The following is an 18545-nucleotide window of genomic DNA, read 5'->3' as shown; positions in this document are numbered from 1 at the left end:
TATCTTATATCCAAGATATAAGGACAGATGGACTCACATTCTAGCTGTATCTGAAGAAGTGAGCTGTGGCTCACGAAAGCTCACCCCCGACCACTAATTTTGTTATAGGTGCTACTGGACTCTTGCTCTTTTCCACTACTACAGATAAGCCAGCCTGGCCCTGAAAGGCCTTCTTGGAAAGACATGTAAGCTGCTCTGAACAGGGGGAAAGAAAAAGCAGCTAAAAGTGCAAAAAAAATGAGACAAAAAACCACAACACACTCAAGATTCCCGCCTGCAAGGCCAAGGTAATGCAGAAGTGGTTTCGACTAGCCAGAGAAACATGGCACAATTCTTCAGATAAGGGAGCGTGCAGCCCTCAATGGTGTGCTCTTACTCTCAACCCCCAAGGGCTTTCTGAAAGTAGGGCAAGCAGAGGGAGTGAAGTACCTGACTTTGGGGGCCCAGGGAAGCCCCTTCGGGAAGGAGACCCTCTCGACTGGCGGGCGTGACACCAAGACAGGCTGCACGACAGTGTCCCGCTCCATCATATCCACTTCCCCTTCAATCCCGTTGTCAATGTCATCAATCTCGTCCTCATCTGCTGCCGCCTCGTCGTTCTTGAAGGGGTCCCTCTCATTGTAGATGTCCAAGCTGTCTTGCTTCATCAGGGGCTGCGTGTGGCAAAGGGGGAAGAAAGGGGAAAATCAGTGCAGGAACAACGTGGCTCCATCCGCAGTGGCCCCTCTCTGGACTACCACTGCATCTGCACCCAGCACTCGTTCAGAATTGAATTTTCCTGTGCGGGAAAGACCATCCAGTTTTGAACAAATGCTACAGCAGAAGCCATCCCACCCCACACATGTCAAGCCATCAGAGGGGGACAAAGGGCACCCCAGGCTTGGTGTCCTTTGCCGGCGGCTGAACTGGTGCCCCAGTGAGGGTCACACTGCTACACAAGCCCCTTCCACTGGAGACTCAGTACAACGTTTGAGGGTGACAATTTCACCAGGCAAAGCTAGACTGGGCTCGACCAGAGCTAGAGCCTTTTCGGTCCTGGCTCCAACCTGGTGGAACTCTCTATCAATAGAGGCCCACCAAGATCTTTTATCCTTTCAGCGAGCCTGCAAGACTAAGTTGTTCCGCCAGGCATATGGTTGAGGCTGGTCCTGTATCCATATGGGAGCCTCCCTTCCGGTCTCTTATCAGCGAGGTGGTCCAGTATCTTGGCCCCTCATATAAGTTGTAGTGGGGCAGAAATGACGGCTCCTCACACACACCCTCCCCCGAGCACTGCTGGCAGGGCTGGGCTGCAGTAATCGCTGTTTTGGAACTGTGTTTTTATGATAACCAATGTTGTTTTTATTGTGATTTTAATATGTGTTGAAATTGTTGCAACCCGCCCTGAGCCTGCTTGCAGGGAGTGTGGGCGCGAGAAGTTGAATGAATGAATGAATGAATGAATGAATGAATGAATGAATGAATGAATGAATGAAAATGGAGGCCCTTTCCTCTGGTACAAGGGATTTTCCGGGCACTGGAGGAAAGGGCCACACTTAGTGCAACAGAATGAATGAATGAATGAATGAATGAATGAATGAATGAATGAATGAATGAATGAATGAATGAATGAAAATGGAGGCCCTTTCCTCTGGTACAAGGGATTTTCCTGGCACTGGAGGAAAGGGCCACACTTAGTGCAACAGAATGAATGAATGAATGAATGAATGAATGAATGAATATAGAGGCCCTTTCCTCTGGCACAAGGGATTTTCCTGGCACTGGAGGAAAGGGCCACGCTTAGTGCAATGGAATTGCGGGATTTGGCCTTGTGTGTGATTAAATTCCAATATCTCTGAAAGGCACCCATACTGACATTTTGGAAACATGTCACTTTAAGGCAAGAATTAAATAACTGAAAAGGCAGAAGGCTGGAGAGGCCAGAGAGCTGTGACTCAGCGGTAGAACATCTGCTTGGCATGCAAAAGTTCCCAGGTTCAATCTCCGGCATCTCCAGTTTAAAGGATCCGATAGTTAGTGATGCTCAAGAGGTCCGTCTGGGGCTCTGCCAAAATAGACAATACTGTCTTTGATGTATTAAGGGTCTGATTCTGTATAAGGCAAGTAATGCATTCACACATGTAATTTATTAAATGCTGCCCTTCCCGTAGCACTGCTTTTGCAAATTACTTTCTAATGCTCATTTGTCCCAACAGTCCTGCAAGGTAGGTCACTACAGATTCAAGGAAACTGAGGACAGACACGCAACCTGCCCGGCACCAGGAGAGTAAACGGCTCCCTGCCCGGCCCCTACCCTCCGGCTCCGGTGTCCTCTCTTCTGCTGCTGCTGCTGCTGCTGCTCTATCAGTTCAATGGCGTAGGCCGGAGGGGAAGCCGCCCGCATGCTGCGCATGACTTGGATGCTGTCCTCTGGCAGGGGCGGGAGGCCCACCTCTTCCCGCTTCTTCACCTTCATGGCCTGGAGGGCTTCGAAACCGCCCAAAGTGAACTGCAGAGACGGAAAGCATCACTCCCTTGGGGGTGGGCTGATCTACACACACACGGGAATGAAGAGGCAAAATGGACCGCACCACCCCTCAGTGCAAGGGTGGGTGTGTGCGGCATAGGGGAGAATCACATTTTGGAATGTTCCCTCTGCCAAAAAAATATTACAAACAGAAAATGAGCACAGCAAGGAAAGAGAAGCGTCAGAAACTCTTTCCCTTTTTAAAAAAAAATAAAAAGTTTTTTGGAAAAGAAAAAAGACCGTAACAATACATAAATATAAGCACATTTAAGCTAGAAAATATTGCTCCTGTCCATCTTCTTATTTACTTTATACTCAGCATTTTATATTCAACATTTATATTCAGCATTTTAAGATATTAATTTTTTAATTAGTCATAGAACTCTTTCCCTTGTGTGCTAGCTTTCTCCTTGCATGGAGTATCGATGCAAAAGAGCCTTCTCCAGCGGATTCAGAGGAGTTCGCTGTGTTAGTCTGTAGTAGTCAAGCAGAATATCAGCTGCCGCCTCAAAGTTCTACCGCCTCTTCCTTCTGCAAGTGTTCCCCCCCGCACTGGCCTAACCACCATACACACATTATACTGGGGCCCTTTCCCCAAATGTATACACAGAAGGGTCATCTCACTCACCACCAACACCTTCCACAGCAACAGCAGGACTTTCTTCATGGGGAAGTGCGGAGCGTGCCCACTACAGAACTTGGTCACCATGGTGAACAGCAAGAGGGCGAAGGGCTCTTCGCTGTGTACGGGGAAACCTCAGAAGAGACAGGTAGAGAAGGTGCATTAAAAAGAGGAAAAAACACCCCTGCAAAGAGGGCTAGACAAACAAACCTGTTCAGGCCAATCTGTTTGCCTCCAACCTGAAACGGTGAGAGAGACAATCCAACAAGTTATTTATTCAAATTCTGAGCTCCAGGAGCGGCACTCTCTTCAAAGGGGGCGGGCGAGGGGGGGGGGGGTCCTGCCTGTCGGCTGTCCAAAATGGGCTAAGATGGTTCTGCATCTGCTGTTCCAAATTTCACCTGAAATCTGGGACAGGATTTGGATTCCCGGAAACCTCCATTCCTTACTTTTATCAAACAAAACTTCTAGTCCTCATCTGGAAACACTTGAGCAGTCACCTCTTCCAGGTCACAATTTTGATGCTTTCTCCAATCCTGACAAACCCCTCCTTTCAGCATGCTCCTTCACGCAGGTAGAGCAGGTAGCTACACCAGTTTGGTGTAATGGTTAAGAGCGTGGGACTTTAATCTGGAGAACCAGGTTTGATTCCCCACTCCTCCACTTAAAGCCAGCTGGGTGACTTTGGGTTAGTCACAGCTCTCTCAGAGCTCTCTCAGCCCCATCCACCTCACAGGGTGATTATTGTAGTGGGGATAATAATAACATACTTTGTAAACCACTCCACGTAGGTGTTAAGTCATCCTAAAGGGCGGTATATAAACTGAATGTTATTATTATATTATAATAATTCGAACCCGCGTTTTCCAGATCCTAGTCAAACACCGACTGCTGCGTCACATAACATTTATACTGGAGGCTGAATTTGGGCTTTTTTAATGCAAAAAAGTACATAACCCCTTTTCCCCCTGTAGGGTATATGTTCATGCTGGATTTCTTCTGGGCAGGGATTCCTGATCTGCGCACAGGTTGTAACGCTCCACTCAAGGGAGAGATTGGGAGGGGCCGTGGCTCAGCGGAAGAGCCCCTGCTTTGCATGCAGTTTGGTGTAGTGGTTAAGAGGGGCAGGACTCTAATCTGGAGAGCCGGGTTTGATTCCGCACTCCTCCGCTTGAAGCCAGCTGGGTGGCCTTGGGCTAGTCACAGCTCTCTCAGAGCTCTCTCAGCCCCACCCACCTCACAGGATGTTTTGTTGTGGGGATAATAATGGCATACTTTGTAAACCGCTCTGAGTGGGCATTAAGTTGTCCTGAAGGGCGGTATATAAATCAAATGTTATTATTATTATTCCAGGTTCAATTCCCAGCAGCATCTCCAGTTAAAAGGACCAGGCAGCAGCTGATGTGAAAGACCTCTGCCTGGGAGTCAGAGTAGACAATAGTGACCTTGATGGACCCAGGGTCTGATTCATTACAAGGCAGTTTCATGTGCAGAACTCCACTACAACTTAGAATCATATAGGGTTGGAGGGATCTCCAGGGTCATCTAGTCCACCCCCCTGCACAATGCAGGAAATTCACAACTACCTCCCCCCAACACCCCAGTGACCCCTGCTCCATGCCCAAAAGATGGCAAAACACTTCCAGGATCCCTGGCCAATCTGGCCTGGAGAAAGTTGCTTCCTGAGTCCAAAGTAGTAAAGAGTCCAGTGGCACCTTTAAGACTAACCAGCTTATTTGTAGCATAAGCTTTCAAGAACCACAGTTCTCTTCATCAGATGCATCAAATGCTACAAATAAGTTGATTAGTCTTAAAAGTGCTACTGGACTCTTTACTATTTTGCAACTACAGACTAACACGGCTAACTCCTCTGGATCTATGACCCAAAAGCGGCGACCAGCATTACCCTGGGCATGTAAGAAGGGGCCACGAGAACTAAGCACTGATGTAATCCTTCCTGCCCTCCCTGTCATGATCTGCCCAGGTTCACAGAATCAGCATTGCTGTCAGAGGGCCCTCTAGCCTCTGCTGAAAAACCTCCAAAGAAGGAGAGCCCACCACCTCCCGAGGAAGCCTGTTCCACTGAGGGACCGCTCTGTCAGGAAGTTCTTCCTAATGTTTAGCCAAAAACAATTTTGATTTAATTTCAACCCGTTGATTCTGGTCCAGACTTCTGGGGCACCAGAAAACAACTCCGCACCATCCTCTATAGTACAGCCCTTCAAGTACTTCAAGATGGTTGTCATACTAAATTGAGAGGGATAGCAAATACAGTAGAATATAGATTCAGGATACAGGATGATCTTGACAGGCTGGAAAACTGGGCTAAAACAAATAAAATGAATTTCAACGGAGATAAATGTAAAGTTCTGAAAAGTTCTGGCTGTTCTTTTTAAGGCTGGACAGCTTCCTACCCTCCCAGTTCAGTTCCATTTTATAGCATTGACTGGTCAATCCCAAATCAAGTGACAGACTCACTAAGTTCGGTCCGGAAGGTTTCTCGGGAGGTTTTCCACTCCGGCGGGTCTGTCTCCTTCTCCACCCGGATGGTTTCCACCATCAGGTACATGACGCTCAGCAGCAGCCTGAAGGCAGGTCAGAGAGACACCTGATGCCCCCACCACACACAAGGGTCCTCCCTGTCTGAAACGCTGAAGACTTGGCTTGCTCACTCGAGTCACCCAGAGCTATCTTTTCCCCACTCGCCCACCCCCACATGGTTGGGTCAGGGAGATGGGGGCGGGGGGCTTGTAGGGAATTGGGCCTCCCAGTTCCAGAACTTGGTGCCATATTTCTCCCTCAGTCTGGAACTAGGCCATAGATCACCTCACAGGCAGGTGAGAAAAGAGGGCCCCAATTCCCACGCTCGCAGGCACCCTCCACCCCAACGCAGCGGTCGAAGCTCACCTGAGGGCAGTGCTGTCGGCCAGGGAGATGGCTGGCTTCCTCAGGGCACTGCTGCATGCTTGGCTGTTTCTGGGATTAAACAGGGAAATCACTGTCAAAAGGCGACCTGGCAGGTCCTCTCTCTGGCAACTGAGCTGGCAACTCACGCTGGCAGGCAGGCAGGCATAGCACTCAGCCTGCCTACGCCCTTCACATTATAGGTGGTGCAGCAGTAGCAGCCTCCACCCCAGAACACCAGGAGACCTACCCTCCACGGATGGAATGGCCAACCCCACCCAGAGGTTGGATCCACCCTCAAACCTCTTATATCGGCCTCCAGTTACCCTTTAGCAGGCGCTGTCGAGTCAGATGAACGGGTAAGAGAAAACCAGACGCGCTCTTTGGGGATTTCTTCATAGCACCCTGCCTTCATCAGAGCGCACGTGCCGTATGATAACAAAACTCTTTCTGCTCCAGGCTGCCCACGGAGCCTGACACACTCATTCTCTCTGTGCAGCCCTCTACACATGACATGATGTGCCTTGAATTTTACATATGTGTGTGCTGGCCTCCCACAATCGCCGGATCCTGAGCACGGAATTTATGTTTGAAAAAGCAGTGTTACCTATCATGAGGAGAGAGAGAGAGCCCTACGTGCGCACACTTCCTACATGCACAGAAATACACTTCCAGTTCCCAAGGCGCTGCCAAGGCTATTAGAGTAGTCCCGAAAATACAGACGTTGGCCATCTCTTTATGCCATTTCTCCTGTCCATTTTACAAGTCATGTGGCAATGAGTCCCACAGATTAACATCTACATATGTACATATGAATGTGACAGAGAGCGCTTTAAAAAAATTGAGGCGGGGGGTTGCTTTCCTTAAAATTACTTCCAAGAACAAGCTTAAAGGTGAGGGGCACTCATCAAGCGCAGAGTTTGGGGGACATTCTGCCAAAAGACCTTCTTACGCCATCTCCATGTTGAGCAGCTCCAGGAAGGCTGTGAACGTTCCCATCTGGTACAACAGGAAGTTGTTGTAGCGAGCCCAGTGGAGGACTTCCGCCTCGGTCTCACACTCCCCAAAGACCCCTGGGAAACCAAGGAGGGGAGGGGGAAGAGACATCAAGTCATGTTTTCCTCGGCTTTTGAGTTCCGACACTGAGAAATCAGAATAAAGCTTCCTTATATAGACCATGCAAAATGGCAAGAGCCGCCACCCCGCACGAAACAGAGCTGTGCGATGAATGGAAGTTTTGCATTGGTAGGACTATTGCGAACCATCTGCAGGGTCTGAGCGGCACTGAAAGGCAGCCCAGGACACTCTAAAGTCAATCGTTCCAAAAAGTAAGTTCTACAGTAAAGAGAGTTTTACTCGAACAAAAGCCCTGCCCTGGATAGCCCAGGGGAGCCCGATCTTGTCAGATTTCAGAAGCTAAGCAGCGGCGGCCTTGGTTAGTAATTGGATTGGAGACCTCCAAGGAAGACCAGGGTTGCAGAGGCAGGCAATGGCCAATCACCTCTGTGAGTGTCTTGCCATGAAAACCCCACCAGGGGTCCCCATGAGTCAGCTATGACTTGAGGGCACTCTCCACCACCACTTGAAGAAAAAAAAAGAACGTTCTTTTCCCCTGCATCACCATTCCTGCTCAGTACGAACTGCAAGCATCATGCCTGATAGAAAAGAGCACGAGTCCAGAAGCACCTATAAGACCAACCAAATTTGTGGTAGGGGATGAGCTTTCATGATTCACAGCTCACTTCTGCAGATAGTGAAGAAGTGAGCTGTGACTCACGAAAGCTCACACCCTACTACAAATTTGGTTGGTCTTATAGATGCTTCTGGACTCTTGATCTTTTCTACTGCTACAGACAGACTAACACGGCTGCCCATCTTGATCTATCACGTGCCTCGGGATTACCTTGTGCCAGATACAGAATTGCCCTGGCCACTTTGAGCCTCTTGTCTCTGTTGACCACTTCCAGCCCGTCCAGCAGCCGCATCACGTAGGCCTTCTGCTGAGATGCATCCAGCTCCGACCACCGGCGCCCCTTCGCTGCAGGAGAGACACGTGCTGGAGTGGCGACAAATCTCAGCTGACCGAATGGCACGGCTCTTCCCTCTCCGCGTTCCAGGACTCCAGGAGGGTCTTAAGGCAAAAGAGTCAATCTTGACAGCTGTCAACCGCTCTCAGTTGCAAAAAAAAATGCCTTGCTACTCTATATCCAGAGGCAGTGAACCCCTGAATTACAGAGCCAGGAGGTAACTTTGGGGGAAGGCCTCGTTGTTGTTGGCCCTCCAGAGCAAGTGGTTGGCCACTGTGTGACCCAGAAGAACAAATCAAATGGGGAGGACCTCACAACACCATGCATGAAGAAAATGACAACTATGCATATATTGTTATCAAATGTCACAAGGTTCTACAATGAAATACATTGTCTGAAGAAGAGAGCTGTGACTCTCGAAAGCTTATACACTTGAAAAAATCTTGTTGGTCTCTAAGGTGCCCCTGGACTCAAATCCTGCTGTTCTACTGCAGACCAACACGGCTACCCACCTGAACTATCCACAATGAAATACAGTTAAATAAGCAAGTGTATGGCTGGAATGGATAGCCCAGGTGAGCCTGATCTCGTCAGATCTCAGAAGCTAAGCAGGGTCAGCCTTGGTTAGTAATTGGATGGGAGACCTCCAGCGAAGACCAGGGTTGCAAAGGCAGGCAATGGCAAACCACCTCTGTTAGTCTCTTGCCATGAAAACCCTGCCAGGAGTTGCCATATGTCAGCTATGACTTGAGGGCACCGTACACACATAAAATGGCCTCATAATATTGTGTAATTATTACAATAATTCTCGGCGTAAAGAATACAATATCCACTTAAATATATACTTTTCTCATAGTGAGAAATGAGAATAGTCATTCATAGCACACTTTATCCATATATATATACATTATATATATATATATTAAATATATTATATATTTATAATATATTTTATATATTTTAAATTATAAATAATTTAAAATATTTTTAAATATATGTATGTATGTATGTATGTATGTATGTATGTATGTATGTATGTATGTATGTATGTATGGATGGATGGATGGATGGATGGATGGATGGATGGATGGATGGATGGATGGATGGATGGATGGATAGATAGATAGATAGATAGATAGATAGATAGATAGATAGATAGATAGATAGATAGATAGATAGATAGATAGATAGATAGATAGATAGATAGATAGATAGTCGCTTAAGTCATCCTGAAGGGCAGTATATAAATCTAATGTTTACAGACTCAGAGCAGTTTACAAAGTATGTCATTACCGTGAGATGGGTGGGGCTGAGGTGGGTGGGGCTGAGAGAGCTCCTAGAAGCTGTGACTGATCCAAGGTCACCCAGTTGGCGTCAAGTGGAAGAGTGGGGAATCAAATTCCCACAATATAAGGATAACCAGAATAAAGTCTGAACAGAATATTAAAAAACTAGCAACAAAGCTCGTTGTGGGGGAAAAAATACAACGGGCTCTAGGTCAGGCCAGGCATTGCCCCCTTCACGGCATCCCGATCTGGTTGGGGAGGGCACAGTGACCAGGCCGGGCATTGCCCCTCTGCAGTGCCCGATCCCGGCCGAGGGAAGGCAGGGCAGCTAGGCTTGGCATGGATGCCTCCTTTGCATCCCCATCCCAGCCAGGGGAGGGCAGGGCGGCTGGACCGGGCATTCCCACCACAGCTACCAGCTCGGCCCAATGGGGCTGGGACAGGCAGTGCAGGCACGCCCGGCCTTCCCACCACCAGCAGCTGCACAGAAATAAAAGGTGAATCATCGCCAATACGGCTCACCTTTTATGGTGTAGGAGACAATAATCTAGAGCAAACAGTACACACTCCCTGGTCTAATTCATTTCAGTACTGTTGTATGTACCTTCTTCAGTACTTCTGATAAAAATATAAATTCTCCTTAATTTGTTGGAATGAAGACAGAAAATTGCTGTCACAGTGTACATGCACAAAGGTCCTTATACAGCTGAACGTTAAAGTAATAAAACCTTTGTTTGCTCCCAGGATTATTGCAAATACATTCCTCCAAAGCTGATTCAACATCTAAACCGTTGAAACTACATCTTGAGACTTCACAAATTGAGTTTGCAGTGCCTCAATGCAAAATGTAATTTCCCAAGGGAAAATGTCAGGGCTTTTAAAGTTTAAAGGAAGGATCTAGACCTCCATATGGAAACAAGTTTGAACAACTAACTGCAGTCAGGATTGGCAAAAGACCCCACTGCCGGGTCACAGACTACAGTATTTTCCAGTCAATGCACTGTTCTGTCCTTTGCACGCGCACCCTTTTTGCCACATCGCTCTTCGCAACAAAAAAGAACTACCACCCCGTTAATAATTCTGCAGAACGAGATTCAGAACGAAGCCCACTTATTAATTCCACGCAAAAGAAGAGCGATCTGGTCTGAGCTCAGAATTTTCTTGCGCGAGCCCTGTATTTCTGGCACAACCCAACAGGCCCATGTTTCCAATTTGCTGTCTAATGCAAGAAAGCTACCTTGGGTCTGAAAATCCTCCTGAAAGCATTTCCTGTTGATGGCAAACTCTGGCTCTTCTGTGTAGCTGTAGAGTTCTGTTGGACAAAGAAGAAAAAAGAATCAATGCCGTCCAGCACAACGCCTTGGTTTGCGCCGGCCCACCAATCCCTTTCATGGAAAGGATGATGGTTAAAAGGACCACCTAGAGCAGAACAATGAAGCTGGGGTACATGATTATTATTTTATTTATTTATTGTCCAACTTTCTCACTGAAATCCAATCCAACACTCAATGAGCAAGAACAATAAAAAAAAAACATGTTCAACGCCCAGCCTAGCTTAGCGTGCAGCCTTGGCCGCTTTGCTGCCTCTCAAAACAGTCCTGCACTAAAGGGTTGTTGTGAGACTCAAACACAGTCCCCGGGAGGAACGACGGGATATTGACACACCAGGGGATGCCGTCTTTCCACTTGTGTCTTGCAGGCCACACAGTCAGGAAATCCTCTCCCCACGTGGCCATTTTGTTATCCCAAAGCAACCTGGTTCTTCCCGGCAGAGGATGGATTTCATCACAGTGTGCAACGCAATCAGCAGGAGGCATCACTTGCAACACAGCAGGCTTTGCAATGCCCAGACGGTGGGGGCGGGGAAGGGCAGAGCCAGAGGAAGAGACGAGGTCGCCTTCCGCCAAGTCCAATCGGTGGTCTCTCATTCTGCCCGCCAGAGGCTTTCTAGGGTCTCAGGATGAGCACGGGCTTCCCTGCCGCCTGCCACCCTTTTACTGGATTGGCTGGGGCACGAACCCGCATCCCTGTGCGTGCATAAGCAGCGCTCTGCCACTGAGCCACCACTCTTCCCCCCCGAATCAAAATTAAGCTACAGGAAAAGAGGAAGCCCTAAAATGAGATGGCTGGACTCCATAAAAAGAAGCCACGTCCTCCAGTTTGCAGGATGTGAGCAAGTCTGTTAATGATTGGACGTTTTGGAGGTCTTTCCTTCATAGGGTTGCCATAGGTCGGAGTTGACCTGACTGCACATAACACACGCACTCTCTACGTGCAGCTCTTGATCCATCCAGTTCAGAGCTGGTTGCTCTGATTGGCAGTGGTTCTCCAGGGTCTTGGGTACAGAAAGGTCCATTCCAGTCCTGTGAACCAAAATCCTTTAACTGGAGATGCTGGGGATAGAACCTGCATCCTTCAGCATGAAAAGCAGCGGCTCTACCTGCTGAGCTAAGGCCCGTCCTGAGGTTGCATGCCCCAAGTGTTCCATAGATGCCAATCATAAGAACATAAGAGAAGCCGTGTTGGATCAGGCCAGTGGCCCGTCCAGTCCAACACTCTGTGTCACACAGTGGCCAAAACCCAGGTGTCCTCAGGAGGTCTGCCAGTGGGGAAGGGACATGAGAAGCCCTCCCACTGATTGCCTGCCCCCAAACACGAAGAATACAGAGCATCCCTGCCCTAGACAGAGAGGTCCATCTATACCTTGTGGCTAAGAGCCGCTGGTGGACCTCTGCTCCATATGTTTATCCAATCCCCTCTTGAAGCTGCCACCACCTCCTGTGGCAGTGAATTCCATGTGTTAATCACTCTTTGGGTGAAGAGGTACTTCCTTTTATCCATTCTAACCCGACTGCTCAGCATTTTCATTGAGTGCCCATGAGTTCTTGTATTGTGAGAAAGGGAGAAAAATACTTCTTTCTCTACCTTCTCTTTCCCATGCATAATTTTGTAAACCTCTATCACGTCACCCCTCGGTCGTCGTTTCTCCAAGCTAAAGAGCCCCAAGCGCTTTAACTTTTCTTCCTAGGGGAAGTGTTCCATCCCTTTAATCATTCTAGTTGCCCTTTTCTGCACTTTTTCCAGTGCTATAATATCTTTTTTGAGGTGTGGTGACCAGAATTGTACACAGTGTTCCACATGAGGCCGTACCATTGATTTATACAGGGGCATTTTGATACTAGCTGATTTGTTTTCAATTCCCTTCCTAATAATCCCCAGCATAGCGTTGGCCTTTTTTATTGCCGTCGCACACAGTATCTACATAACCTGCAGAGTTTACAATAGAAACGGAGCCGTTCCCAACTGAAGAGGGACAGCGATCCACACCATCGGCTCTCTCTGTCACCTCAGGCTTTTATAAGCCAGAGTGGCAAAGGGCGCCACCCAAGCCTATCACCCATGCCACGTGCCACATCCATTTCTCATGGCAGCAGCTGCACTGCTAGAGAGGAGAACCTGATAGCCAGCCAAGGAGGAAAGAATGAATGCTCGCCCAGAGGCCACCCAGTGCCTGGCGGTCTCAGAAGCCAAGGGGGGGGGCTGCCCCCACCAGACCTCAGTCTTGAGAGCTCTGAAGAGCTACACGCGCCCCTCCTTTCCCGCTAGAGAAAGCAGAATGATGCAAACATGTGGACGACCTCGCTTTGCATCGCTTATCCGACTTGGCTTGTTGCAAAATATACTTTAGCACAAAAAAGGCCTTTGAACAGCACACAAGAGCGGAGTTGAAAATAAATGGATACAAAGAGGGGCCTAACACTTGCCAAGCACATTGCACTTTAGAAAATCCAGAGCACGCGTGACCTGGTAAAACCCTTGTAAGCGCCGTATGATTATCCCGGTTTTGCGGAGATTAGCTTCACCGAGCGTTCTTCTAGCAAGATTTGAATCTGAGACTCCCCAGTCCATGGGCAGAGGGGAGGGAGGATACAGCAGGCCTAAGAAGGCGGGCAACTGCCTGACATCCTAACAGAGCCTGGTCAAAGACCAAGTGAAGACCTCTCTAGGCCAAGGGGGACGTGCAAACAGGGGCACCAGTTGAGTTCCTGCCTGCAGCACAAGGTGTGCCAAGCACAAAATCCCTGCCAGAAAACAATAAAGATGGGAACCCCATCACAAAAGGCGCCTTCTTTCCCTTGCTTGCTTCTGGAAGAGTGCGCCCAGACAAAATGCTCTCGCCAGCCCTGTCTAGCAACAAGAGACCCCAGGGCTAAAAACAGCAGCCCTTCTACGGAGGGCTGGTTCGGCAAACATGGGTGCAAAGACCCCTTCCCAAACAAGGACACAAGAGCCCCCAGTCTGGGGAGAGGCGCTTGGCAGGCTCAGCAAGAGACCCTGAGGCAAAAGGGAAGAAAGCCCCTGTACCACACGGAAGCAGGTGGAGGGAGCGCCCCGAGCAGCCCCTCCCACTGCCACTGGAACACGGGCAGAGCCGGCGCTTCCAAGCTGACATCCTAAGACACCTCCTCTCCAGACGACGATCCTGGCATTTGCTGTGATGGCATGCGGAATTCCTGTGACTGTGCTATATGCGGGGCTTTTTTGCTGGGAAAAGAGGTGGTGGAACTCAGTGGTGGAACTCAGGACCGCACAATGACGTTACTTTGGGTCAGCTGGAACAAGGGGGGAGTTTTTTAAAGTTTAAATCGCCCTCAGTGAAAATGGTCACATGGCTGGTGGCCCCGCCCCCTGATCTCCAGACAGGGGGGAATTTAGATTGCTCTCTGTGCCGCTCAGCTGCACGGAGGGCAATCTCAACTCCCCTCTGTCTGGAGATCAGGGGGCGGGGCCACCAGCCATGTGACCATTTTCAAGAGGTGCCGGAACTCCGTTCCACTGCGTTCCAGCTGAAAAAAAGCCCTGGTGCTATGCAAGGAGAGACTTGTTTGTGTACCAACAGAAAGAGGAGACACCAAACAAAGAAATAACACAGCTCAACACACACACACAGAACTTGGAATCCCTTGAGATGGAAGATGCTCTATAAGTATAGCCAGAGCCCTTCTGAGGGGGACCCTCAAACCCAAAAAATTCCCATCCATAGAATGTTCCCATCACTTAACAGAAATTTTAATTTTACTTCTTTTATACCCTGCCTTTCTCCTTGATGGAGGACCCAAAGTGGCTTATATCATTCGCCTGATCTCTATTTTATCCTCACAACAGCCCTGTGAGGTAGGTTAGGCTGAGTGTGCGTGAATGGCCCAAGGTGATCCACAAGCAGCCATGGCAGAGTGGGGATTCGAATCTGGGTCCCCCAGATCCTAGTCCGACACTCTAAGCAGTGCGCCACACTGGGATCCAGGAATCACAGGGGCTGACACAAAATGTGGGATCCCCCCCCCACACAACTGGGAATTCAGTCAGTAACCTTAAGGACCTCTCCCCCCCAATTCAAAATGGGGAATTATCCATCTTGGGCCAATGCAGTATTACATTAACTATGAAAATGAATCAAAGCCGGGGAGGGGGGGGGTCATTTTACATGGAGCCAGTTTGGTGTAGTAGTTGAGAGCGGCAGGACTGTAATCTGGAGAGCCAGGTTTGATTCTCCACTCCTCCCTCTGAAGCCAGCTGGGTGACCTCGGGTCAGTCACAGCTCTCTCAGAGCTCTCTCAGCCCCACAGGGTGATTGTCATGAGGATAATAAGAGCATACTTTGTAAACTGCTCTGAGTGGGCATTAAGTTGTCCTGAAGGGCAGTATATAAATCGAATGTTGTTGTTGTTGTTGTTATTATTATTATTAGCTATGCTGTATCACCCATGTGGACTTCTGATCGTGTCACCTTTCAGACATGAGTGACAATGGGACAAGAAAGGTCAGATGAAATGCTTGAGGGGCAGAATTAAGGGGGGGGGTTGGTGTTCAGGCAAGACAAATTGGTTTTGACGGGGGTGAGCGAAGAGGCCACAATATAAAGGGAATTCACCAGCCCTGCCCCAGTTGGCCCATTTAAAAGTCACGGACACAGAACAGATCTTTTGCCACAGGCACAGAGGGGAATATCCTATAAACTGGGGCGTGCACTCTAACACCCTATCCTCTTGGAAGCCCTGGACTTGGCGGGAGAGATTAGGCAGCAAGAGGGCTGCCTCCGACGGGAGATGTCCAAACTTGCAGAATGCTGGCTCATATGTTTCCCCAAAGCACCAACCGTTTTCTGGCAACGGAGCAGCAGGTACAAACATGCATGCCACCCCTCCACAATCTGCAACGTGCACCAAAGATCACAGCTGCTCTACCTGGAAAGCTCCCAGTCTCACATTACACCAGGGGTGGAGGCACTGCTCCAGAAGGAGCCATAAGGAAGGTCAACCAGCCCAGAGAGTGAACTGGGATAAACCGATCTCTCAATGAATGACCCCAAATCCAACTTAATGCATTTAAATGGAGAGGCAGCAAGTTTTAAAGCCAAACCACTGTTTCACACAGTGTATAATCCACCTGAGGGACTCCCTGCTGCAGGATCAGATGGCTACAGGAACCCACTGCTTCTTAGAAAGGTGGAGGAAACAGAGTGGATATTTGGTCAGAAGAATACTATATGAAGCATTTTTAAAGCCCTAACTTTATGTTCTCTCTCTCTCTTGTCATCTAAATTATCATCACCTGTCTTGGTAATTACACTAATCACAAAAAGAAATTCCGCTTGTGAGACAGTGATGTTAACTTTTACGAACATGCAACACATCCGCGGAGTTTTACCAGCCTTGGGCAAAGTTTCCACAAACGGGAACGATTCATCAAAGCGTGCGTCCCTCTGATTCGACCGAGCTTGGCAGACAGTCACCACATGTTTCAACAGTCTGCTGTTAAAAAGTCTGTTGTTGCCAGCTACGGACATGCTCATGAAATAAAAGATCGCCGCTACCGCCGCCCAGCGGCATTCCTGGCTTCATGGAATATCTGGACTGGGCAAGCAGCCAGCCCCACCAAGGGGATCCTAACTATACTAGCATCCATTTGCTGAACGCTTCTGGAGGGAGAGGTCGTGCCGAACTGCCAGTCTAATCCCGCACTGCCTATGCTGTGCGCACCTTTGTGCCTTTGCGTAGGAGAGTGAGCCTAGAGCATGAGGCAGAAAGGTGTTCTCAGAGAACAAGGGGAGCAGGCCGGGTATGATCCCGAGGCTGGAGAATGGCCTACGGCAGCTGTCTGTGCCCACAATACAGAAGGGAACAGGTGTGGCACAACATAGAGCCATGTGATTGGCCAGCAGTACAAAGCCTCTAGATTGGCCTGGATGGGAATAAATACTCAGAGCCGAGGCTTCTGGCCTTGCCTGATCAACTGCAGAGGACCGCTCACTTCGTACTCTTTGGGGTCTGACATTTGCTGTCCACATCACTGCACAGTGCAGTATAGCCATTAGCATGTCAGACTACAATCTGGGAGACTTGGGTTCGAATTGCCACTCAGCTACTGGGTGCCTTGGGACCAGTCGCGCTCAGCCTAACCTACCTCACTGGGTGGTTGTGAAGATAAAATGGAGAAGGGGAAAACTATAGCTGATCTCCTAGGGAGAAAGGTGGGATAAAAAAAACCAGAATAATAAATAAATCCAGCCATGGGTTCTTGTCTCAAGGAGCCTGGACTGGGCCAACACACTCCGGTCTGGGTTCGAGTGCAGCAGCCCACAGGACCAGCCTGGCCAAGACTAGGGTGTGTGTGAAGGGGGTGAAAACACAGCTCAAACCCCTCCACCCCCACCTGAGAGCTTCTCCATTGTGCTGCCGCTGCCAGGAGATGTCACCTTTCCGCACGCCTGGCACCTCCGGCAGCCCAAAATCCTTCCAGATGAAAGAGGCTCTATAAATATAGAACACTCTCATTATACCTCCCGCCCCCCTATTGAAGAGCTCTTGTTCTGCGAGGGAATCTGGCAGGCAAGAGAGGTCTATTTTCGAAGCAGAAAGCAAAGAGAGAGCAAATCAACAGCTGTAGCTGTGCAGACTTTGCACTCAGGACAAAAAACACTCCTCAGAAGTTCTGCAGATCAGAGTTTGGCGACGTGAAAGGCGGACTATAAATAATATTAACAACAATGGCAGTTTTGCACAGATGTATATTGGAAGAGTTTATTAATTATTATTATTATTATTCAAATTTCACACAGCACAATCAATAATAAATGAAGATCACGTTATCATTGATTCGCCTTGCTGAGCTGATAGGTTTCCACCAGAGACCTATTATTATTATTATTATTATTATTATTATTATTATTATTATTATTCGAATTATCTGAAACACAATCAACAATAAGCAGAGGTCACGTTATTATTGATTGGCCTTGCTGAGCTGATACGTTTCCACCAGAGACCTATTATTATTATTATTATTATTATTATTATTATTATTATTATTATTCGAATTATCTGAAACACAATCAACAATAAGCAGAGGTCACGTTATTATTGATTGGCCTTGCTGAGCTGATACGTTTCCACCAGAGACCTATTATTATTATTATTATTATTATTATTCAAATTATCTGAAACACAATCAACAATTAGCAGAGGTCACGTTATTACTGATTGGCCTTGCTAAGCTGATATAAGTTTTCAAATAGCGCCGTCTTTTGCAGTTCTGTTGTTGTTGTTGTTGTTGTTATTCACGCCCCACCTTTCTCCCCAATAGGGGACCCAAACTCTCCCCCATTTTATCCTCACAACAGCCCTGTGAGGTGGGTTAGGCTGAGAGTGTGTGACTGGCTCACAGTCACCCAGTGAGCTTCCAGGGCAGAGTGGAGATTCGAAGCTGGGTCTCCCAGATTCTAGTCTGACACACTAACTGCTACACAATACTCAGGGCCGGCACCACCGCTGAAGCCATGAGGCGGGGGCCACAGGCACCGGAGGGGGCCCTGGGGGCAGAGGCGCGCATCCTGCGCCACCACCGGCCAGGCCCGCGCTGCTACTGGCCGCCCCCAAGCCTGCGCAGCAGACACAGGCCAGGAACGACAGGCGGCTGGGGCGGCATGGGGCATGCGGGCGGCCTCCTCGTCCTGCCCCAGCCACCGGCCGGCGGCATTGCGTGATGATGTCATCACGGTCATCACGCAGTCTGGGGCGCGTGCGTGCAGAGCGTGCACGAGGCTGGCCTCCAGCGCCAGAAACCCTGGCGCCAGGGCTGACCACACTGTCCCTCTCTGTTGTGCAATGTGATGGGTTTAGTTCAATGAGCAGTGAAATTTT

At 48.8% G+C, this 18545-nt stretch overlaps 1 protein-coding gene across 1 annotated transcript in view; it reads right to left on the bottom strand.

The window, feature by feature from the left end:
• Nucleotides 1-18545, bottom strand: part of STRIP2 (striatin interacting protein 2) — a 46379-nt gene that overhangs the window by 17601 nt on the left and 10233 nt on the right. The window contains exons 3-10 of the mRNA XM_054989463.1: nucleotides 10583-10657; nucleotides 7936-8163; nucleotides 6985-7105; nucleotides 6036-6104; nucleotides 5607-5713; nucleotides 3135-3262; nucleotides 2294-2488; nucleotides 430-653 (exon numbers count right to left, since the gene is read on the bottom strand). Coding sequence (XP_054845438.1) covers nucleotides 430-653; nucleotides 2294-2488; nucleotides 3135-3262; nucleotides 5607-5713; nucleotides 6036-6104; nucleotides 6985-7105; nucleotides 7936-8017 — 926 coding nt within the window. The 5' untranslated portion in view covers nucleotides 8018-8163; nucleotides 10583-10657. The remainder of the gene's footprint in view (nucleotides 1-429; nucleotides 654-2293; nucleotides 2489-3134; nucleotides 3263-5606; nucleotides 5714-6035; nucleotides 6105-6984; nucleotides 7106-7935; nucleotides 8164-10582; nucleotides 10658-18545) is intronic.

The sequence above is a fragment of the Eublepharis macularius genome, chromosome 9 (genome assembly GCF_028583425.1).
Source record: "Eublepharis macularius isolate TG4126 chromosome 9, MPM_Emac_v1.0, whole genome shotgun sequence".
Lineage (NCBI taxonomy): Eukaryota > Metazoa > Chordata > Lepidosauria > Squamata > Eublepharidae > Eublepharis > Eublepharis macularius.
This window is presented reverse-complemented; position numbering and strand designations above follow the sequence as displayed.